The 25,059-nt window shown below is 39.0% G+C and overlaps 2 protein-coding genes across 3 annotated transcripts; both read left to right on the top strand.

Annotated features, from left to right (window-relative positions):
• The first annotated feature begins 7,555 nt into the window (after positions 1 to 7,555).
• On the top strand, positions 7,556 to 19,784 carry snx6 (sorting nexin 6). Its single transcript, XM_072689411.1, has 14 exons — positions 7,556 to 7,625; positions 7,768 to 7,818; positions 10,008 to 10,112; positions 10,405 to 10,515; positions 11,552 to 11,673; positions 11,793 to 11,916; positions 12,192 to 12,287; positions 12,596 to 12,701; positions 17,302 to 17,377; positions 17,518 to 17,557; positions 18,090 to 18,176; positions 18,382 to 18,541; positions 18,679 to 18,764; positions 18,904 to 19,784. Exons 1-14 carry the CDS (start codon positions 7,620 to 7,622, stop codon positions 18,955 to 18,957), a joined length of 1,224 nt encoding a protein of 407 aa, XP_072545512.1. The 5' UTR covers positions 7,556 to 7,619; the 3' UTR covers positions 18,958 to 19,784.
• Positions 19,785 to 20,079: 295 nt separating this feature from the next.
• Positions 20,080 to 24,643, top strand: eapp (e2f-associated phosphoprotein). Of its 2 annotated transcripts, none has more exons than XM_072690388.1 (6): positions 20,080 to 20,234; positions 22,754 to 22,938; positions 23,037 to 23,156; positions 23,255 to 23,369; positions 23,463 to 23,588; positions 24,013 to 24,643. In XM_072690388.1, exons 1-6 carry the CDS (start codon positions 20,167 to 20,169, stop codon positions 24,311 to 24,313), a joined length of 915 nt encoding a protein of 304 aa, XP_072546489.1. In that variant the 5' UTR covers positions 20,080 to 20,166; the 3' UTR covers positions 24,314 to 24,643. The 2 variants fall into 2 exon arrangements, with proteins under 2 accessions (XP_072546489.1, XP_072546490.1); XM_072690389.1 differs by having other exon boundaries at positions 20,093 to 20,234; positions 22,795 to 22,938.
• Positions 24,644 to 25,059: the final 416 nt, after the last annotated feature.

The raw sequence follows: 25,059 nt of genomic DNA on the forward strand, positions 1-25,059 counted from the left end.
AAAATAAAAGAATAATATGGAATATACACTGTCATATCCTATATTTGCCTGTGTCAAATAACTGAACACTTGGCTCAGACCTCTGTATTAACCTTGGACTCACTATTCTGGGAGCACTTTCAGCTTTCATCTTTTTTTGTTGTTTTTGTCATGTTTTGTGACCTTTGTGACCTCATTCATGTTGCCAGACATGACCTGCTCTAACTTGGGGCGGTCTCTTTTCTGATGTTTAGAAAATTTTAATGAACCTTTCACCCACCTTCATATAGTCCAAGGGTTTCTATGAGAGTGGTTTGTGTGTATATATGTGTGCCTTGCAGTGGAACTGGGCTGGAGGCCAGGGGCTGCTTCTCCCTTTGGAGAATTTGATCCGCCAGCAGCGAGCAATCCTTTGCTGCTCGGTGCTATTTATGGCCAACATGCTTTTGTGTCTTGTCATCGTTGTCCACAAATGGCAAAACTGAACATGCCTCCAAAGAGCTGCGAAAGGGAAGCCCAGTTGAGGAGCCTGTGCAGCAGTTACAGAGAGTGGTCTTCACACTCTGGGAATATGGGCAGCAAACAAAGTGGTGCATTTAAAGGACTATCACTCTGCTTCGTAACTAAATATCAGGACCAATGTTACTTAGGCTAACTCCCTTGGAAAAGAAGACATATCTGAATTATGCCAACACTCCAATACTATAGAAGAATAGAAGTGTTCTTTAATCCTTAAAACCCAGACTAGAAGAGAAGCCAAAGCTTTTCAGAGATAGTCTGTGATCACTAGAATCTCTTATTGGTGTCTCCAATGATCAGGAACTTTCTAGTAGTGGTTATGAAACTGGCTTCACTGTCCAAACCCTAGAAGCATGTATCAAGATATTGCAGGGCTTGATCTATGCAGCTATGGATGACTTAATCTTTGTAGGACACATCACAGACTCCTATCATTACATTGTCACAGTAAAAAAAACACTTTTCAACATCATTTGAACATATTGTGTGACTATGTGATGATGAATAGGCCAGTAGAAATTATTTGGAATTAAATCTGTTTACATTAATATGCATTAAAAGCTGCATTTCCCTTCTTCTTGATAACTGAACGGTTATCATTTTATATTATCAAATATAAGGGATATTCTGGGCGTATATGGTTTTATTTGTGCATTTTGGACATAATTCCTATTTTGTTAATGTACAAGTGTTATATGATGCATTTATTGCATATATTAAGTTGTTTAATATATAAATGCTATAAGGTATGTGACACTGCTTGGGGAGTGAAAAAATAGATTCTAGTTTAGACACCCAATTAAAAACCCTGTTATTTGAACTCAAAATAGGGCTCATAGAGAAGAAATAAGCTCATCAATTACTAGATGTTTCTTACAGAACTGTGATGACTCACTTTACCATATTTTTTTATAATTAATTCTGAGTAGTACCAGAGTACTGTGTTGCTGTCCTCTCTGTGTCCTCTCGGTGCAGTGTGTGGTTATCTGTGGACATTGGCACAGGAACAGGCAGGGTCACAAGGCCTGGCTTACGTAGTGTTCAGCTATATCAAGGAAATAGAGTTTGATACTCTACGTCCACTTTAACATATTAAAATTCTCAGAACAATGTAATGTGCCATTATTTTTTAATTAGGAGTACAACGGCTACTTTCTTTATTAGCTGGTGATGTCATCATGTGTGTTTCTTGTGCTAAATAGGAGCGTGGACGCACATGAGCTGTGGATTAATCGCCACATTTTTACCAAAACAGTGCGGAATACTGTTTTACTGCCACTATTACTTAATATAGTAATAATTCCCAACATCTCAATGCAAACCTACAGTAAAAAAGTTTGTTACCATTGTACCAAATGCTTACGGCAAATGTGAGTCATCACATCAGGTGTGAGTGGAGAGCAGAGGTATATCTGCTTTTTAAAATATAAGTCACTAATACAAACATAGCAATAACACAAAATACTTTAAAACTCAAAGCTAAAATAAGTGTCTTTCTTTTTTCTGAAAAACTGATTAATGGAAACTTTAGTTTAATTTAAAAGCTGATAGCTACACGAGAGTCATCTGATTATCTAGCAATTCAGAATACAATACAATTTTATTATTTGTTTTAACAATCAATAGATCATTTGCAAAATACTTGTTTGGTGCATCTCTGTTTAAAACAAGCAATATTTAGGTTTGCAATATATTATAATGCAATAATTAAGCAAATAAGCAGTAATTATGTTTTAGAATGTACAGAAGTCACTTTGGTATAGGACATGAGTTTATATTCACTTATATTTCACAACTTACAAAACATGTGCAATATGACTGTGTGTCCAAACGTTTGCACAAAACTGTTGGTAGCTTTTATGTTTTATTATGTTTTGGTTCAATTTTATCAAAGAACAGTTGAAGCACACCACCCTTTCATACATAATTTGGGCAATATGTCAATTGCCTTGTGAAATATACTGAAATATGTGAATGTCAGTTGCTTTCTAGCAAAACTGATAAAAAGAGTGAATGCTTCAGGCTTGAGGTCCATTACTTTACACTTGCAATAAAGGTCTGAGGTCTGTTCTTTTACCAGTAAGTTTAATTTAATCTTTGAAAAGCAGGGATTATGGCTGGTGTGGCCTAAAAACGTTTGAAGCATCAAGTCAGTTGGACAGTGCCTTTATGTAAACTGCCGCCCAGAACAAAGGGCCTTTTATATTAGCCCCTGAATCACCATGTCTGGACAAGCAAGCTGAAAATAAACAAGTGACTGCTCCTTGCTCTGTAGACAAGATTCTGCGAAAGGGAATGTGGTGTGAGCACTAGTTGGTGATTGCTTGCCACTGCAAGGGTCTAGAATGTAAGTCATGTGAGGATTGGGGTGCAAATACTGTCAACCAATTCCTGAAATTCCATCTAGCTGAAACGGTGTCTGGGAATGGGAAAGAAGCAAGAAAACGTTTAGAGTTTTACTGCAAGGATGGTGGCATGAGTGAAGATGCAGCGACCACTCGCTCATTTCTTACTTCATAGTGAGGTGGCAAAGCATGGCCTGTTGAAGCCATTAACAACACTAGTGCATAATTAACTAAGTAGCGAAAGGCTTCTCCACCAGCTGAACACTAGTGATTAATCCTTCATTCAGGGCATAAGTAACATGTTGTGATAATGTTTGGGCTATTTGCAGAGAAACATGACCCGTGCAGAGAATATGGGCTTGTTATTGCACACTCCAGGGTCACAAGATTAAGCCTCAGTACAAAGTTACTCAATGTGTTATTAGCGTGAGTGACAGACAGCTGGGGTCTGGTTTGGTTGATTCATGATGTTGATTTGTATCACATTAGCCCCGTATTAATAGGCATATGATTATTGACTTATTTCATTGGGTGTTTGGTTTCATTTGATTTACAAAGATTCAAGTAAGCTTTTGATGAGGTTCATTGCTGTATGTAAATAACTGTAAGTTTACTGTACCTGTTAACACAGTCATATGTTAGTTACCATGGTTCATTTTAACCTGTTGTTGTTTGTGGTCATATTACAGTCTGCACAGAGCTAATCGGTTAGGCTATGCTAAAATCAAGCTTTCAGCTGCCAGTAAATATGTGACCTGACTGTCACATACACTTTGCAGTCTGGGATCATTTTAATTAACCCCTTAACTCTCCATTACACACTAAGACGTATTACTCAGTAACTACAGGGACTTCTGTAGAAACCGGTGGGGCTATTCTCTGATAGTGGGAGTTTGTAATATCACTTTTGGTCTGCCGACAGGTGACAGGCTTTTTAAGGAGTTAAGCTACTGTGCCCTGGTGAAATTGGCCCTTATGGACAAGAATCCTAGCAAACTGGCTAATGGTGAATGCAGTGAACTATAGTGTTGTATGCTGTCAGGAAGAAGGGTACTGTACAGGTACAATTGTATCCCCTAATGTACCCTTATAGGTACAAAATTATTTCTAGGGACTACGCACCATACTTTGTACCATAAGTTGTGCAACACTCACTTTCTCTGGGGAAGTATGATATTTGACATAGAACAGAGAACAATACAAATTTGGACTTTAAGACAGGGCTCATAGCGACAATACAGTTTAAAAACTAATTGTAATGGACTGTGATACTTTTAGAGTGCAGGTAACACTTAGGGTGACATTTGTGTTCTTTCGCTAAAATACTGGGACCTCTCACTGTTTCAATGAAATACAGAAATGAATCACAAATTTCTCAGTTCTCAGTTTCACTCAGTTACATACAGTTGTGTTGATTCAGTGACATACGATGACTTGTTTGCATGTTTGTTTGATCAACATGGCTGAGAACAAGTTTGGCTTCCCTATTTCCTACTGGCACCAGCTATTTGCATACTGGATGTGTCTTCTCTTTCTCCCTAACCTGCTTTCCCTTGTGCGTACATCCCCCCTTTTGTTAGACTGTCTGTACTGTCCAGAAATGTTGGGGCATTGCTGTGAGGATCTGAATGCATTTGAATGAGACAAGAGCATTAGTTAGTCAGGATGTTGGATAATCACCACCCCAACTCATCCCAGAAGTATTGGATGGAGCATCATTATTCCAGAGAACTCTATTCTCTATTCTGCTCCACAGTTCAATGCTGGGGGGCTTTCTACCCCTCTAGCTTACTTCTGGCATTAGGGATGGTGCCTATAGATTCATGTTTATCTGCTCCACAGAGTCCTATTCTATTGACATTGCTTCTCTACAAGGACTGGACAAGCTGTGTCAGCAATGGGTGAACCTTAAAGCAGCTGAATGCAGTCTTTAAAAGGGGTGACCACAAACATTAAGACTTATAGTGTGGCCTAATTTACATGGCTCTTAGTCTATTAACATGTATTCCTACATTCTAACAACCCTGAGTTAAATGAGTGTGTGCATAGTGTATAACAGTGGTCAGGGTAATTGTCTAATTTTCTAAAATCAGTTTTTATTCAGCCCATTTACACATTAATCAGACAAGTGTCTTAGAAACTCCCTAACACAGTTGTGTGGAACCACTTGATGTTAAATGTCTCTGTCTCTGTGTTTTTGGGTAATAGGCCTGACCATGAAAGCTTGCTGGTAAATGACTGTACAGCAGGAGATTAGTGAACAGTCTGGTCCTAGGCATGTTAATATGGAGTGTGTTAACACTGTCAGATGGAGGCGTTTAGTCATTTGTACGCTTTTATAGTGGGGAGTATCAAGGTCTAAACATTTAAGAAATGGCTTGAGTCATCACTACGTTTGTATATTGATGACCATGTGTCAGACTAGCTTGATCTGTGATCTACAGTGGACATTTGTACACACTGATGGGCTATCTTTTCCATGGTGTGTTTATGTTCTTACAGTCCTGAAGGAGACAGCAAACTGTGCTAATGAGTCCTGAATATCAGTGTTGTGAAAATAGACAATAAGGGGGCAGTTTTATTATTGGCAAAACAGTCGACTGTGTCGACCAAACCTATGTGGTCCTAAACCTAATGCTCAAGGTGCCACCCAGTGGCTAAGACTGTAAATGCATAAAAACAAATACCTTGGTGATCTTTTTCACAAGCAAAGTGAGTGTATTGCGGAATTTATTGTCAATTAATAAATGATAATTAATAAATGAATGCATTCAATGTAGTGATGTTTTAGGGGCAACTGTCTAAACGCACTTTATTTTGCCATGTATTTTACACAAATGATTAATTTGCATTAGCAAGCGCAGACAGGTATGACCCCACATGCACAGACCTTCAGTAGCTATTAAAACTTATTAAGAAATGTGAAAACAAACATTAGCAAAGGATATATGAGAATTTAACTCTCAAGAGTGACACAGACATCCAACTTTTGGCCCTACTTCCGGGAGACTGCAGATTTGGTCCCAGATGATGCCACAGCAATCGGTGGCTGGGAGTCCCAGAGAGCATAACTGGCCTCGCTCTCTCTGGGTGGGTGGAATGACCCTCCCTCTCCCCATCACGAAGAACCCGGGCCTCTGTTAACTAACATAATTCAAGGAAGCAGGTTAGCTTTCAACCTCCCAGCACTGGTAGCATTGTGTGATAGAAGGACTCCTAAACTAGTGGGAGGAAATTTGAAACGACTAAATTGAGGAGATCAATGGGAAAACATATAACAATACATTATTAATAAAGTGTGGTTGTATGTTTGTTTTGTTTAGAGAAATTATTAGCTGGAGTTTTGTTTTTCAAAAAAAAAAAAAAAAAAAGCCTAAAAGAGTCGCTGTCTGACTGATTCCCATTGTTGTGTCCCGAGAAAATGTGCCCGAGTCAAACAGTAGGTTGCGCTATACACCTAAGTACATGAACCGAGGCCAAGCCTCAGTACTCGGCCTCTTCTCGTGAAGGGCTAACATAAATAGCTAGCTGATGATAGAGAGCTGGATTTATTAATGAACTCATTCGTTACAACACATTATGGGTCTCACAAAATCCACAGTGTTTGCCAGCGTAGATATAGTGAGGCAGCAGTCCCTAAATCTGTTTTCATGGACTTTTTTTCACGTCATATCAGCAGATACAGCATCAGAATTATTAAAGGAGTGGAATTATCAAACAAATCCAGGGAGAAATTTAGCCACTCTCCCCTCCGGTTCAGGCTGGATGCCACTGCTATCAGAATAAGAGCCCCCACTTATTTATTTTTCAGGTAAGAGATTATTATAATACTCTATAATTATTATAAAAATTTATTCTAATAATAATGAATAATAATAATAATTATTATTATTAGTAGTATGATACAAAAAGTTAAAATATGAATGGACATACTCCAGACACTGCGTGATTGTGCAGTAAAAAAAATACAGATAATGCAAGGCTATATCCTGTACTGTAGACACGTGACAAAAATGCCATGGAGTCGAATGTGGTCCAGAAATCTAGTGTTTCAGTCTGTGGGCATGAATAGGTTAATTATTTCTATAAACCTACATTGATTTTTAAGAATACAGCTCCCTAATAAATACAATGCGGTTTCTGAACCGTGCAAAAACCAAAGTGCACTTGTGGTTTATAAAATGTGTGTTTACCTTACCTGACATTTAATTCTTAATGTACAATTCATAAACCAGTGAAATTCTCACATCCTCATGCTAATAGCAGTAAAGGAAAAATACCGCAGAATTAAAAGGTTTCATTTTCTAGTTTACTCAGAGCTGGATGAGTTGGGTCCGGCGTGGTGGGGTTAGGGAGAAGGAGATTGTTGCAGATTGGGGGGCCATGGAATTGCACATTGAAAGCCTATGAAAAGTAATGTTTGTGGCATAGCTGGTTTTCAGAGGAGAAATCCCCAAATCCCTTTTAAGACATGTAGAGCTATGCGCCAACAGTCTACCCTGGTACTTCCTGAGCTCAACACTGGGCTCAACACTGGGATTGCACAACCATATGAACGGTTCACTGCTTGGCTTGTTGTATGAAATATAAATGGCTATTTTAGTATACTCATATTGTTCTTCTCAGTAAACCCGCGGGGTTGTTGGTGTGTCGGTGGTCTCTGTCCAGCCCTGTGTGTCGTGTGTAGTATCTGAGCCTCTCTGAAGGCTCCGCCTATCTGATCCGCTGCCTCACGTCACACGACATCGCCACATTCGTACTCCACCCGCAGCAGCCATGATGGTGGGTTTTTCTACAATTACTGTACCCTGCCAAGGGATTTTAACGGACAGGCGTTTGACATTGTTTTCTTCCGAGCGAAATTGTCGATTTAATGTCTAAGCCATGCATGCTGTGCCTTTTCCCCTGTCTTTTCTCTTAACAGCAAGAAGGGCTGGACGACGGTCCCGATTTCCTCTCCGAGGAGGACAGAGGAGTAAGTTTTTTTGTTTTTTTGTCTCCAGTAAGCAATGCCTCCGTGTTTACTGGGGCATGTTCGCCTTTGTATCATGTGCAGTTTTCACCGGCTGACGGTTGCGAGTGGTCAACAAAAAGATTAGCCGTGTCAGTCACGTCCAATGTCGCTTTAGTGCTACAAGCTATTAGCCAAGCGACTGATAGTCAGTTGACTTCCTACTGGCAGGTAGTCAGGATTCTGTGGGAAACGCAAACATGCATAACGATCAGCCTGTTTTACCCACTGACACTAGGTCTAGCCAGCTGTCTGTGAGCCGAAGTGGGGTGTTTTGACCAGTACTTAGCTACTAGTCTTTTTTTTTGTCTGACTCTGTCACTGCACACACACGACTGGGCTGCTCCTCTAGACCAGCAAACAAACTTGGGAGAATGAAGACTGAAGGCTGTTAATTGTGCTTGTCTACGTTATATATTAAACAGTGGCATTGAAAGATGGCTAGCTGTTAGAGTGGGTCAGTTATTTAGTAGCTTAGTTTCCAACCGTTCTACTGGAAATGTCATTTCAATTTATATTTATTTGAACATTATTGTCCTGATATTAATGTGCACTCATTATAGACAGTTTTTCATTGTGAGTTGGTGAAGCGGCATTCCAAAATACACTATGTCAAATTTTGTTTCTGGACACCCCTTCAGATGAACATTCTTTTTATTCGCTACTTTAAGTTGGACCCTTTGCTGACACAGATGTGCAAATACACACACACACACACACACACACGTGCAGCTTGTCTAGTCCCTCTAAAGAAGTATGTCCAAAAGAATAGGACTCTTTTGAGTAAACGTGAACCTCTTGGCATCATGCCTAATGCCAGGTGTAGGCCGTGTGGTATAAACACCCAAGCATTGAGCTGTGGAGCAGTGGAGCTGTGTTCTCTGGAATGATGGTGCTCCATCCAATACTACTGGGATGAGGTGGTGATCATCCAACATCCTGATCCATTAACGCTCTAGTAGAAAGCCTTTCCTGGACAGTAAAGACAGTTATTCCAACAAAAGCAGGATAAACTTTTTTTAATACCCATGATATTGGAAAAAGCAATGAATGAGCAAGTGTTCAAATACTTTAGTCCATGTACTGTATCTGAACTGCACTGTAATGATTTGTTCATGTAAACACAAAACTGTGTTTACAGACTTTTCTGATCATCTTTATGGATGTAAAAGTGACAGTTGAAGCAAGCAAGACAGGAAAAATATGTATTCCCTTGAACTTTGGTGTTGTGAAAGACTTGGGAGGACCTTAAATTGCAGAGAAAACAAATGAATCCTTTTTACCAAATCAAGCCTCACTTTGCTCCCAAAGCCCAGATGACTAAAGCTGGTCTAATTTTGGCCATATTATTTGAAGAAACACTTCATTGGAAAAGACAGCTTATAGTAGAAATGTTGAGGGGGTCAAAGAGAAATGGGACAGACAGCAACAAGAGAAGATGCAACTAGATTTTGTATCATGCATCATGAGCAAGCTATTAGCCAATAGCCTAGAGACCAGACAGAAACTCTATTTATCTTCAGATACTCTAGAGAAACACCATACATATGATTGCCAGGAATCAACATAAATTTGACAGCACTAATAAACAACAGTAATAATAACTAGGTTGTACATGCTCAGTAAGCCTTATTTAGTAACAAGTAATATAAATGTGACGATGCAAGAATTGAATACTGTAATAAGTGTAGCATCTCAGTGCTAGTTAAGGTAAATACTTAACATTTTCACACTTAACAACACTGTTATGTAGCATAATCGTGCCAAATTGCAGTTTTAGTATTAAATCACCAGTGGAAACTTCTTTGTCAACATAAGAGCTGTAACCTGGGTTTGGGTTTTCGTCATAGTTTTTTTTTACTGTTTACTTTGAAGTCAGACATCTTGTAGCTTATTTACATAACAAATTGAGATCATTGAAGGTCACAGCACTCAAGCCATGTCCAAATTGCAGGAAAAAATAAAAACCTTCATTGTTTGTAAAAATTGAATTGACAATGAAACAAAATCCCACAGTGGAATGTATATGCAATGCACAGTGAGGACACAGCTATTGGGCTGGAGAAACTCCTTCTAAGCACTCCACATGATCCAAAAAATAGAAAATTATTGCCTTCACTCTCTGGTGATGTCTACTTTGTGGTGGTTTACAGCCCAGGGCCGTCAATGTGGACCTTCAGACTGACGCTACACTACAAGTGGACATTTCAGATGCTCTGAGCGAGAGAGACAAAGTGAAGTTCACTGTCCATACAAAGGTAAGCCTATTAGTGCTGGAAGCAGATGTGTTTCTATTCTGGTCTCAGTGACTGCACTGTCTGGGAGGATACTGCCAAAAGTTTCTTCAAACATATGCAAATTGTATTATCATCAGTAATAGCGGTGGTATGGTCTAGCTTAGCATTCTCTGCATGTCCGCACTTTGAATGGGCTTATTTATCTGGACGTTCTGTTGAATATTCAGCTGAAAGTATTTTGTCGAAAGTAATCTAAGGTGAATACCTTTTAAATAATGTGTTAGAATTTATTATGCATTTCATGCTTCTCCAGAGCACTCTTCCCAACTTCAAGCAGAATGAGTTTTCTGTGGTGAGACAACATGAAGAATTCATCTGGCTCCATGACTCGTTTGTAGAGAATGAAGAATATGCTGGCTTTATTGTAAGTATGGCAACCATGGAGGCCCTTTCTGGTTTAATCTTAGGTCTGTATTAGCTGTTAAATTTGGTGAATCTTAAGCACAGGACATTTGCTCATTTTCTGAAGTGGATGTATTGGTATATGAATGTGACCCAAATGTCAGCAGAAACCAAGCTATTGTTTTGCTGGTTTGCGACTATGTGTAAAAGTGCCTGTCTGGACATGTGAGCGTTTATTCGTATCCTAAGATTATGAATTGTCTTAGACTCAGTGTAGCTTTTTAACATAGTCTTTTCCCTGATGGTAAAATATGTTTGTTATTGAAACACAAGCCTAACGCAGCAGTGGATGGTGCTCTTTCACTGGTCTGAATTTGCCTTGTAGTAGTCCAGTGTATATTGGGAAATAGTAATAATGACATTGGCCCACATTTCCAAGGACATCAGTGCACAGTGATTACTGTGAAGAGTTAGAGCATTTATCATTTTTAAATAAAACTGTTCCAGCAGGGCTACTACCAGTATTATCCCAGTTCTCCACTGCTTTAACTGTTATTGAGTTTGAGGTTAGTTCCAAATATATGAGATGTGTGTAGAGTGGAAGTCAAAGTAAAAGGGAAATTGACATTTTTCCAGTTGAGAAAAAGGATACAACATTATTTATAATTGAATCAGTGTGTGCGGATTAGAGTCTGTAGGGGCAGCATTAGAAATCTGCTGCCCAGCTTTACGGTCTCTGGTTAATGTTCTGCAGCATGGGTCACTCTCTTGCTGTCTGATTTATTGCTCTTTCATTTGAAATATACTTCAGACCAGTAAGCTGAGGTTCTTGGCACTGGAAAGCATTTTGCACTTCCATCACATCTCGAGTGAATTATTAATATTACTTTACAATGTGAGATATTGCTTTGTGCATTTGCAGACTGACACAGTGAACACTGATGCCATTAGTATGCTCCATCAGCATTAGTCTCTGAATGTCAAACGACAAAAGGCTTTGGGAATCATAAAGGCTGTGAAAGCGCTATACGACCGATGGAGTGTGGTTTGATTCTTAGATTCCTCCTGCTCCTCCGAGACCAGACTTTGATGCCTCGCGAGAGAAACTGCAGAAGCTGGGTGAGGGAGAGGGCTCCATGACCAAGGAGGAGTTCACAAAGATGAAACAGGAACTTGAGGCGTAAGTGACTTTAATGTAGTGGCTTCAAGTATACATTTCACTTTTTTCGCTTTTTTTCAGGGCTGCTTTGACATGCACTTCGGTTTGTGTATCTAGAAGTAATACATACTGTATTTCAGAGAATACTTGGCCATCTTCAAGAAGACCGTTGCAATGCATGAGGTCTTTCTCTGCCGTGTTGCTGCTCATCCTGTCCTGCGGAAAGACTTGAACTTTCATGTTTTCTTGGAGTACAACCAGGATGTAAGTTGGCCATTTGGAACACTACATTTTGTAGCCGGTAGTAATCATTGTTTGTTAAGGCGTCTGCTCTTGTAAATATGTTCCCCGTGTTCAACGGTATGTTCTTATATTATAACTAGAAATGTCCTTCATTGAAGGAGAAAAAAGTAGTTTTCAGTCTACACCTACTTTCTCTGGAAACACTGAAGTTGACAAAGCTCATGATTAATGCAACAGCTGATCCTTGTAAGGAGGTAATTTCACTTGAACACATTGCTTGTTTCTGGCAATGGCAGCTGAGTGTACGAGGGAAAAACAAGAAGGAAAAACTGGAGGACTTCTTCAAGAATGTGGTGAAGTCTGCAGATGGAGTAATAGTGGCTGGAGTGAAGGTGAGCACACACTGCGTTCTAGCATCTGACTGTCATGTGACATAGGTTGAGTGAAGAGGGTGTGGAGGAGAAAAAATGCTGTCCTGGGAAATGATTTACTAATGGTTGCTTAGGATTCTTTGAATGTTTATTACGTCTCTGTGAATAGTCATTTGATACTTGAACAAGGATGGTTTACAGTCCTGAGCTGAATCAGCTACTGAACATGTTTAATAGACATTTGCTAGTGAATTCATTTAGTTTATTTAGTAGGCAAAATAGCTTTGAATTAATTTTTCACCTCCCCCTCTTTCCCTGTTTGAATACAGGATGTAGATGACTTCTTTGAACATGAGAAGACATTCCTTTTAGAGTACCATAACCGCGTCAAAGACGCCTCCGCCAAATCTGACAGAATGATCAGGTCTCACAAAAGTAAGTTTCTCTTCCCCTTTTCATAACTGCCACTTCCAAGGTAAGCACTTCACCCACATGGAGTTTACATTTCCAACATGGGGTATATTTCTGAGCATACATATGTGTGCATTTCTAAAAGTGGAATAAGCCATCACCTAGATAGTGAACTACTATAGATTTCATCTTTGTTCAAAGTAGTACTTTTGGAAATTGATTGAAACCAGCAGCAGTTAGATTTGATTTGTGATTCGGAAAATGTTGATTATCTTGTAGAGGATCTTGTACGGATGTGTGCGCTTTGATTGAGACTAAATATTAAATACTGCATAATGCAAGGCAGTACCTCTTGAGACATTGCGTCCTCATATGGGGACATTACATTTCTGCTTTTCTGCACCATAATACTTATTTTTTTTAAAACTTTGACCATTTGGCCTGTACAAAGACTAAATTTAGTTTTTATTCTTGTTAGGTCCTACTAATCCAAAATAGGAGAAATAAACCCAAGCAAAATTCGGGTCTCAGGAGGATACAGACGAGACTAAAATGATCAGAACACCACTGAAGTTAGTAAATGAGAGAACTCTCAGAAAAATTTAAATCAGGAAGAAGCAAATTTGAAAGAGGAAAATAACCCAGGACCCTATTAGGAGTTTCGGTTCACACTACATTTAGACATCATGGTTTGTGAGTAGTTCGGTAGAACAGAAAAATGGCAACAAAAAACCCACTTGTCATTTATTTTCACCAGACACCAGTCAGCTTGAGTTGACCCCTAATGCTCCTGACCACATGATTACAAATCAGTAACTACATTTAAAGCAATGCAAACTGGCTGAGCTGTTATAACAGTTACAACAAAGGGGGAAAACCAGGAGTTTTAAGAGGTTAAGCTTAGCATGGTATGTTCCTAACTTGCTAATGGCTTGCAGCTTAAGCAGGGTTTCCTAAACTTTCATGCCAAGACCAACCTGTATGTACTTTTACTCAGTGTGCTGTTCTATCACACACAAATAAATCATTTACAATAAACTAATAAAATAATTACCCTTATTTGTTCTGTATTTAGCTTCTGTCTTCAGTATGACCTTGATTAATACAATTCAGTGATGTTCAGACATGTTTTGTTTAATTGTGTTATTAAATGTTTTGTCAGCTCTACTGCTGAGTTTCAGATAGTAGGGAGAGCTTTACATGAACCTCTTGCCCTGTACTTGAAGATTCTCTTAATACTGCAAAGCTGGGCTGGGGTCACTCTTACTATCTGCATTTGTTACTGGGAAATAACCACATAACCAAGATTTCCTGTGTACATCAACTGAGTGTCTCTTTAGTCTTTCATGTGACACTTGGTGTGGTTCTCGCATGCATGACCGCAAGTGCGACAAATTGGTTGTCGTGTGGAACTCGGGCTTGTAAAATTTGGTTCTGCATCATGTTAAGTATTCTTAGACATACTTTAGGCTGCGCGTCATGACACTTCGATGGTAATACACGTACTGTTATGCCCCTTGACCACAATTTAATATTTAATGTCAATTTAATCCTGTCCTAATAGGGCTTTAGTCTTTTCACTATTTTACACTTCAACTCAAACTAGATTTTATAGGCAACTGTGTAAATCAAAGTACATTCTCCAAAAATGCCATGGTGTGTCATGTTTCACTGTGTGTTTTGTTCTGTACAGTATTTTATGTCTACTCTGTTTTGCATTAATTTGCTTACAAATGTGGAAACTGGTAAGTGCCGTTTTATCTGCATGTCTGAGCAGGACATCAAGCCTTCATATTTGGTGTAATATGTGTGTGTCAGGATACTTTGGATATATCAGGTGACTCATGTAGTAATGTATTACTTTTTGGCAGCATCAGAGGTGGGTAGAATAGTGGGCACATTTAAAAGTTATTAATCAGGTAAAAGTACCTTTTCTAAAAACAACTTGAGGAGAAGTACAGAAATAGCAGGTGTGAAGTACCCATATCCACTTTTAGATTTGCACCAGAGGTTATATTTGCCCCTTATAATGACCATTTTTAACTAACCATGACCATTTTTAACTTCTCTAAACCTCTCGTATCTCTAATTACCTTTAATTAATTACCTTTACGGGTATTACTCCGTCCTTAACACTGCTATACTGTTGTCTCCATAAGTATTTGAAAAGTGACCAATTTTTGCACATCAACACAGTAGATTTAAAAAGAGGTGATCACAATGCAATTAAAGTGTAGACTTTACATCTATTAAAAAAGTAGCTTTATAAACTTCTTGGAACAACTGTTTGTTCCTGGCTTTTTTCCCCCCACAGTTAAAACTTAAGAACAACTCAGCCAGTTTGCATTGCTTTGCATGTAATTACTGATGAGTAATTCTTAGGGTGTCATAAAAGTCAGGAGCATAAGAGGTTAATAAAAGTGGTTTGAAAAAATACTGCATTAACCGTTTAGCAATTACAGCTATTTTTCACATAGTCCCTCAGAAGTGGTTGGACAAACAAACAAATATAAATATAAGGAATAATTGTAATGCTTAAATTCTTTGCAGTTAATGATTACTTGGAATCTGAAACCATGGACATAATCAAATGTCCATGAGATGCTTTGCCAGGCCTTTACTGCAGCCGCCTTCAGTTAAGGCTTGTTTGTGGGTCTTTCTGCCGTCATTTGGGTTGGCAATTTTAAAACATTTATTTCTTATTTTAAGAAGCTCTTGGTTTGCTTTTGCAGTATGTTTTGAGTTATTACACATCTGTACGGTGATGTCTTATCAGTTTTGCAGCGAATTTCAACAGATAGTACAGCTCTATAGACCTCTGAATTTATCCTGCTACTTCTATCAGTCACATCATCAATAAACACCAGTGACTGGAGGCTCCCGACTGGCGCAGCTGTCCAAGCCGCCCATCATCGGGAGATTGCTGGTTCGATCCCTGGTGATGCAACAGTAGTCCAAAGAGCATAATTGGGACTTGCAGAGAGCTTTATTGTCCTCACTCTCTGTGTGGGTTGGATGGCGAGCTGTCTGCCCTGTCACTCAGCGTGATGCTGGTCCGTGCTGGCGTCTGTTAGCTAATGGAACAGAATTGGCAGTTAGCGCTCTCCTCCAAGCATGCTCAGCTGTCTAGGGTTCGGAAAGATGTGGTTGGCTGACTTCATGTGACTTGGAGGAAGCACATGCTAGCTTTTACTCTGCCCTGATAGGTTTGTTTTGTTTTGAAAGACTAATGATGGTCCTTTACTTCACACCTCTTCTGACCTCATATTGAGAGGTCCCCATAAACAGCTACCAACTGCAAATGTAACACTTTGAGCAAATTTAACTGTTATGTGACTTTTTTTTTTTTTTTTTTTTTTTTTTTTAATTTGTCATGAAATAACGAGGGATCAGGCCACACCTGGCCATAAAGCTGCTTGTCATTGCCAGTAACAGTTGTTCCTCCTTGAGGTAAAGCTGAAAGTTTACATTTTAATTACAGTTTGATTTGCTTCATTTCAAGTTCATTGAGATGGTGTACAGGGGCAGAATTATGAAAATGTCATTGTGCAAATACTTATGAACCTGACTGTATGGAAATTACTTATCTTCTGATTGGCTGTCCTGCCTTGTGCCTCATTCAGAGAGCAGGCCTAGCTGAAACACTCCTCTTAACATCAGAATAGGACCGCACTAAACTGTTGACAAAGGGAAAAAAATATAAATGTGTTGGGTTTTGTGACATCACTTAACCACTTAGGTCATGGGCACTTAAATCCTAAGAAACGTCTACAACCACAGTGACACATCTTTCACAGTGATACAGCTTTTGGCAGCAAAAGTGGGTAAAGTTTGTTAGCTTAGGACCTACAGGCTATACTTTAACCTTTTCACAAGTATGGTTCCACCTGTGGGATTCAATACCAGTCTCATCTGAAGGGCGCTAATAAACACTGTCTTGGCAGGTTTTAGAAAAAACGGGTACAGGGAACAGAAGGGTAGTACAGTGCTCTCTGTAAAACTTCTATGAACAATCAAAGCACAAGAACCACAGATATTTGTGCTGTTTCATTTTCCATTGTAAAATAGTTCCACACTGCAGACTTTATCAAATATTTTGTTACCTTCTGAGATGTTCCTCACTGCGGCAGCTGAGAATCCTACGATAATGATGCCTAGAGTACACCAGAGGGTGCTCTGCTACAACAAAACAAAAGATCAGACCTGGATCAGGCTTCAAAAGGCTGGCCGATTTCAATTCACTGGATTAGATCGGGACATCCCTGACAACTAGAGTATCACAGTCTATGATGGGGCCATGTTAGTATCTAAATGCTCAGCCCAACCCCACTAAGGTTCTGCCCAGGAGCAAAACACAACAATTTGTGGTGGTCACCTGGCATATACATTAACCTTGCGCAAGTATCAGCTGATTCTTCTTTAGTATGTAAGTCTTGTGTGATGTGTTCTTTTCTGTGACAGTGAGACATGACACACTGCAGTGGAGAAGTGAAACTCTGAGTGTATGCTTTGAAGGAATGAATTGCTTGAGTGGATGAGCACTGGCCTTGAGTTTTGCAGAGCTGAGCATTGTGCTGAATGTCTGTATGCTTTGTCTGGAGATGTAACAGGACATCTTTTCCAGGTGCTGCAGATGACATCAACAGAATTGCCTCCACACTATACACTTTAGGGACCCAGGACTCAACGGATGTGTGCAAGTACGCAACAATGTTTTGTTCCGTTATCTTTGAAGGATAGATCTGTGTCTGCTGCTGTACATGCTCTGTTTTATGTGAGTGAATATTTTCAAACATGCTGTCTTCATGTCTTATGTTGAATTTTTTCTTTTTGTTTTTAGGTTTTTCTTGAAAGTGTCAGAGCTGTTTGAGAAAACACGGGTATGTGAATCTGTAGCTGTTTGTTTTTTTTTGTTTTTTTTAACAGCATTGTATTTTGCAGTAGGTGTCTGGTCTTGGTTAACCAAGAATATGTGTCGCCAAAACAACAGGAAGGAGCCAGTATTTTGTTCCCATACAAAACACAGTATTTAACTTTTTTTTTAAGTAAATGTTTCTACTGCATTTCTTTAACACATTTTAACCTAGTATGCAAACTGTGTTACCAGCAAGGCCCATTTTACAGTAACATGCTTCTCATGGGAACACTAGTTGAACCTTGAGAAGGTTTGAAGGGAGATCTGAAGGTTGCCTGTCTTGAATAAGACTCTTTCAACTCTTAATGAGGAAGTGCCTCAGAGCCCTTTTCTTCTCTGAAGAAGAGAAGCAGCTAATTTGATGCTGAATGCTCAGTGTACGTCAGCAATTTTATACCAACACAAGGCCATAATGAGCACAGAGCATCAGGGATCATAAGGTCACCTGCTCCCTTCCTGTCAGTCTATCTCATGCGGTCTGTGTGTTTCCTGCATAGAAAATCGAGGCACGAGTCGCTGCTGATGAGGACTTAAAACTTGCTGACTTGTTGAAGTATTACCTCAGAGAGTCACAAGCTGCCAAGGTATACTGCCCAAACCTTACCGTCAGCATATCACATCCACAGGCATTATAAACCCTGCTTTCATGATTATTTACTAAGCTGATCTTAGATTACAGCATGTGTGATAACAGGCTTAGCAAGCATTTCAATGTGTAGTCATGAGTGTTACATTTCATGTTTGAGCCGTCAGTTGAATCGAGTTGATCTGTCCTTCGCTGCCCTTCAGGACCTTCTGTACAGACGAGGAAGGGCATTAGTTGATTATGAGAATGCCAACAAAGCTCTGGACAAAGCCAGGGCCAAAAACAAAGATGTCCTTCAAGCAGAAACCACCCAGCAGGTGTGCTGTCAGAAGTTTGAGAAAATCTCAGAATCAGCTAAACAAGGTACTTTAAGATTGATTTTTTTTATTTTTTTTTATTTTATTTTAACATAAATAGTATGGAATAAAGTGTCTTTTGTATGAAACAATATAAATTATGAAGCTACATTCTGTGGACTTTTTTTCTCCCAACCCATACAGAACTGATAGACTTTAAAACAAGAAGAGTAGCAGCATTCAGAAAGAACTTGGTGGAACTAGCTGAGCTTGAACTCAAACATGCTAAGGTAACTTCTTCTTCAGTGATGGGAAGAGTTTAGATATTTGTAAAGTAATATAACCTCTATTAGTGCAGTTTGTGTCATTCAGCACATCGATGATGTAAATGGATAAAATCTTACATTGCCACGTCACTCTCTTTTTAAGGGTAATCTACAATTGTTGCAAAGCTGTCTGGCTGTTCTAAAAGGGGACACCTAGGCCCTAGCAACAGGTGCACTGTCTAGGGCTTTCCCTGCTTTGGTCCCGTCTTTATTTGGAGGATTGGAGGAGAGAGCATACCTGGGGTCTGTTTGTCAAGAAACATCTGTATGTATCACTACCAGAGACACCATACTCCCTCCACTACCCCCTCAAAGTGACGCGGCCCACTGTGGAAGATTTCCCAAGTCCTCACAGCACAAGAACCAACAACTTCATTTAATCACGTCTTGTAACTTCTGATTGTTAATTGACGTTTTTCATGGGAATTGCTTCATGAACACATTTACGTTCCTGTACTTTCTGTCTAATTGTTTTGTTGTTTTTTTGTTTCTTTTTTTTTTTTTACTTGTTTATTTTTGCTTATTGTAATCCCTGAGTCTTTAGTTTGGGTAATCCTTTTGTATGGATGCTCCTCAGTTGTCCTGTTCAAGTTGAGCTGATTGTTACTATGATTAAAGTGTATGTTCACTCAAAGCCTTGTACATGTTATTAGTTTTCACTGTATTGCTATTGATCATCTTCAATTTTTTTGTATAATTCTTAGCAAACTTAATACATTTTTCTTTTCATTCCTGACAAATAATGCATCATTATGTTTGCCTTAATATGTAGACTAATCAGATATTGTAAAAAAAAAAAAAAATCATATATGAGTACATTTCCCCACCCCCAGCTTTTTAAGTGCACTGTATATGAATGTGTTTTTTTCACAGTTTGTGACCAAAGCTTCCATTTATTCAGATGGAGGAATGCTGACATAAACAGTACAAATGATGATAAAGTGACAATGAACATAACGGAAATAAATAACACTGTTTACCTTATTTGATAGAGTTCCTTTCATGTGAGTGGAAAAATGCTCAGCATGAAGAAAAGTTTCATTTTTCAACACTATACATACTATAGAGCCTGCAACACATACCTGTCTATCATCAAATGCATTTTTATATTAATGTTAAAGAAATTAAATGACATTTAATGTTAACTGGCACAAATAAATGCGCCATTAACACTTCAGCACAGCAGGAGATTTGGTTGAGGCCTCGGACAACTTTTATTTTGAAGCATCATATGGAAAAACTTTGATCCGGAAGTATACACAGCTGCTGTCACGCCTTCTTGTATTTTACCGGAGAGGATTCGTACCATCTTTACTTTTACTCCCAGCCTGAAGTTTAACTTTCCCTTCTCTGGATTCAAGAAAGGATGAACCGAAAAGAAGAGTATGATTCCTACGAGATTGAGGAACCAAGCGACGAAGAGCGAGCAGTCAGGTAATGTTCAGCAGTCACAGCAGTACGCGCGGTTAACGTCAACAAGCGGCATGGGGTGAGGGTGGTGTGTTTGCTGGGGTTTGCGCTCAACAAACAGATAATTATGTGATGAGAATCTGACTCTGAGAGACACACACTGAACCTCTTGTTCCCTCACACTGCCCTGCGTGAATTCAGCTACACTGCGTGTACAATCTATATAGACAAGCTTTGTCGATGGAGCAACAGTACACGAGCCTGTGTCCAAGACCTTATTATAATGATGAGGATGATGATTATTTATTATTCTTGTTATTATTATTATTATTATTATTAGTAGTAGTAGTAGTAGTAGTTTTCTCTCTTGGGCTGAAATAAACAAAACACGGTATATGTAAGGATATGTAATTTAAATGTAAATTATGCAGGTCATAGCAACGAAGATGCAGTGCCTGTGTTATTTACTTTTGATTTTTTTATTTCAATTATGATCTATATTTTAAAATGTACATATTACCACACACACAAACTATATAGAGCATGTAAAGGCTCTGTCATTACTGCCACCTAGCTGCATCATTGGCAGCTGATTGTAGTATAGTTGATGTCCAAATACAATTGAATTAAAAACAAAAACATTTAACCTTCCTCTTGTGTTAACTTTCTGTTACTCTTTCTTATGTTAACGGGTCGGTTTTGACCCGTGTCTTAAATCACCCTTCAGATACCCTAAAAACAATTATTTATCCTACAATTTGTTTCTTACCTCTTAGTTACCTTGTTAGGCTTTCTCATCCATGAAATGATTGGTTTAAATATTTTTTGTTGTGGCCCTCTGGGCCTTTCTTTTGAGAGAATACCCCTCATCTTCAATATAAAAATATAGTCAAATGAGCCTCAAGAGAATAATATAAATAAAAAAAGGTTGTTCTAGTACCTGACTATTACTGAAGGGCATTTGAAAACATTTCCTAAATGTAAATATATATATATATATATATATATATATATGTGTGGCTGTTGTGGTTGATGTTGAGGCAGGGCTGGTTGAGGAGGATGCTGGTGCTGATGCTCTTCGTGTTGCTGTGGGTGTGGATGGAGTGCTTGTTGAGCTCTGCAGCTGTCTGACCAAGGCTGCAGCGGCTGGGTCTCGGGGCACCCGTTCCCTTTGCTTAATGTGTGCCTTGACAAGGGATCTTCCTAGCTTCTCAAGAAACATCCTTCACTTGTTTTTTTTGTTTGAGTTCCACCCTTGGTGAATTTGGTTCCACAACACAAATGCATTGTATGCAGACACATCGAGGATGTTGTAAAATACAACCATTGGCCATCTCCTGGTCATTCGCTGGCAAGTGTAGGTGGCAGTCAGCTTGTCCAGGTTGTCCACTCCTCCTTTGTTTTTGTGGTAGTCCAGGATAATTATGGGCTTTTTGTCACTTCCTGATGACACAGCTGCATCTTTGTGAAGAGAATCACATTCCGTCGTTTTTTGGACAGTATGAAACCGCAGTGGTGGTGTCTGTAAAAAGAAACTTTGAGGAAAGTGGAGCCCTGTCCTTCACCTGCAACATTTCAGGGGGCAGCTCAGTGTGTTTATGATTTCAGTTTTGGAATTTATTATTGTTTTCTAACTAACTTAAATTATACCTGGGTCAAAATTGACCCTAACAACAGAAAGGTCATAATTTTATCAAGAGCATTTTGTAATTTAGTAAAATATATTTATATGTATTTATTTTGTTTAAATAAAGGTTCTAGACAAAGTAACACGAAACTGATGCAATAAACACATTTATGTAGTATTTATATGCATTTAAACTTACAAATGGGTCGCTCACGACCCTAACACTAGAGGAAGGTTAAATCAGGTTATACTCAAAATTCCAACTGTTGTGTGTCTTTGGTGAATATTAAGTACATTTGTTTATTTGTAATTCAAAACAAGTGAATAAAAAGTAAAACTGAGCTGAGGTAAAAAAGGTAAAAAGCTGAGCTTCTTCTTGGGTAAATAGCAAAGCACTTTTGTAAGTCGCTCTGGAGAAGAGCGTCTGCTAAATTCCTTAAATGTCAAAGTAATATAAATGTAAAACGCTTTGTATTTTCCTGTATCCACAAGTTGTGCATGATTTCTGACTCCTAGCTGGACAGTTTGCTGTTGGTTTTATTGTTCTGTAGAAATAGATAAGATACTTCAAATGTTATTGAATTTACACTAAAAAAATGGGTTGTTCATGACTCACATTTTTAAATCTGGTTGAAGTAGAGGCTGTTACTGCAGCAAAAGGGGGACAAACTTGATTTAGTACCATTGATTTAAGAGGAAACATTGGAACATTTGGACAATTACTGTAAGTCAGTTGCATAATAAAAGTCTTGGATGTGGCTCAAGTTTCTGAGGCCTGGATTACAACCGGCCAGAGTGTGTTCTAGATCTGTAGGCTGAATTCTGTCTTTAGGCCCATAATTGTATCTGGCTTAATGCGCTAACCTTGATTAATAAAGCAGTATGCTTACCTATGTTTGAATATATTGTCCCTTAGCTCGGAAGATGAGCTTGACATCCTTCTTAATGGAACTCCAGATCAGAAGAAGAAGCTCATCCGCGAGTACTTGACTGGGGAGAGTGAGTCATCCAGTGGGGATGAGTTTGAGAAGGAGATGGAGGCAGAGCTGAGCAGCACTATGAAATCCATGGAGTGCAACTGGACATTTCCATCTTCTCAAGGTTACCATTACAACTTTCCCAATGCAGACTGTGTCCAAACTGTGGAGTATTGATCTGGGTGATGTGCTTGCAGTGTAACAGAAATGTGTCTCTTTCAGCTGCAGGTGAGACCTCCCAGACTGGTGACAATGCCGCAACACAAAACATGGCAAGAACGCAACCTCTGCAGTACGACGACATATACTTTGATTCAGATTCAGATGAAGACGCGCCACCTGGTAAGAGTGCCAAGAATAGAAGCAATGCAGCAGTGCTACGAGTTGTCATGTACAAACATTAGTATTGATTGTCTGCCTGTTATAATGGTGTGTTTCAGGTGTCTCCCAGAGTAAGAGGAGAAAGCAGCGCACTATACCTACGAATGATGAGTTGTTATATGATCCAGACGAAGATGATCGGGATCAGGCGTGGGTAGATGCCAGGAGAAAACAGTGAGTCATACTACCACTGTAGTCCAACACCGTACTAACCGAAGCAGAACAGCTGTCTTATGTTTTCTGCTTGTCCTTTCGGGTGAAATATAGGTACAGAAGCCACAGCAGGACTACATCATCTGCAGACAAAAGAAGCAAATCCCGCCCCCTCCCGAGCAGTGATGCCGTCCTCAACTGTCCTGCATGTATGACCACACTATGTCTAGACTGTCAGAGGTAAGGGTACTATCACACCAGTCCACCAAAAGCTGCTCACATTGGACAGATCCCTGACATTGTTGCAGAACAGTATTGTGAATGTTTGCGTTTGTGGCCTACTGATCACTGTTTAAAACAAAGGGTTTTCTTTTAAAGTTGACTCCTAAATATGAAGACAAAACCAAGGATAAGAATAAGAACACAACCACGTAGTGAAAGCAAATGGGGACTGTAGTTATATAAGTACCCAGGCTATGTTAGTCCTATGGCAGTTGGCATATTTGTAAATACATGAGGAAGAACTGGGAGTTGAAATGTGTCTGTGCTTTCTGTGAACTGATTTGAGTGCTAACGGCCTCTATCAGTGTAACTGATCACTAAACCAGTATATTAAGAAGTAAACTTTAATCCTTTGGGGTTCTTTTTTTTTGTTTATACACAGACATGAGAAGTACAGGACGCAGTACAGAGCTATGTTTGTGATGAATTGTACAGTGAGTAAGGGTGAAGTGCTAAGGTATAAAGCAGCCAAACAGAAGAACCGACGCAGGAAGAAAGCTCTTCAGGGGTCCACATCTACAGAGACTGGGGCGGAGGCAGGTCTGACCGACTCCAGACTGAGTGGAATGGATGAGGAAGAGATTTATCATCCAGTCAAGTGTACAGAATGTTCTACTGAAGTGGCTGTGTTTGATAAAGATGAGGTCTACCATTTCTTCAACATCCTAGCAAGCCATTGCTGAATGGATAACATACGTGTGACAAAGGACTCTGAATTGTTTTTTTTTTAAAGTCACTGTATAGATGTTGATGAAACACAGGTGAGAATAAGGGGGTGTTTTAAAATATCTCTGTACTCATTCACATTAATGTAAAATATGTGTAAAAAAGGTTTTTACATTTAATGTTCCCTGATTCAAGTTTTTTTTTTTTTTTTTAAACTGATGCAGGACAGTCGTTTGATGTAGTCTTACCAAAAAAACTAAAAATACTCTTTTACAAAGAGTTACAGCCAAAAGACTGTGTGCTTGTCATGCATTATTGAAATAAATCTTTTTGGGGACATAAAAAAATGTTTTATTTTGGATAATTACATTTGGGATTGGGTTTAACTGAGGGTCTTTAGTGAAAGTTAGTGATAATGTTTGCTCATGTTACTTTAACAAAAATTTTAGGTAATTTCTTCATGTTACAGAGCCTCAAATATCAAGGTACACAAATAAGGTTTAGAGACGTAAAACTTTCTCAATTTAATAAATTGTTCTTTTAATAATCACTCAGTTTAATTCACTGTTTCGTTTGTTAAAATGAGTGTTTAGTTTTTTTTTATCATTCAGAGGCTCCATAATATGTTGCTCCACTGTTTATTTCTCTAGACAAAACCCGCTTCGTCCCACGGCCAATCCCAAAGCCGCGCAGAAATGAATATGTAAATCTACACTCGCACCCCACACCCAAACATCCAATCAGATAGCAGCAGATTCCTGAC

This window comes from Salminus brasiliensis, chromosome 10, assembly GCF_030463535.1.
Source record: "Salminus brasiliensis chromosome 10, fSalBra1.hap2, whole genome shotgun sequence".
NCBI classification, from domain to species: domain Eukaryota; kingdom Metazoa; phylum Chordata; class Actinopteri; order Characiformes; family Bryconidae; genus Salminus; species Salminus brasiliensis.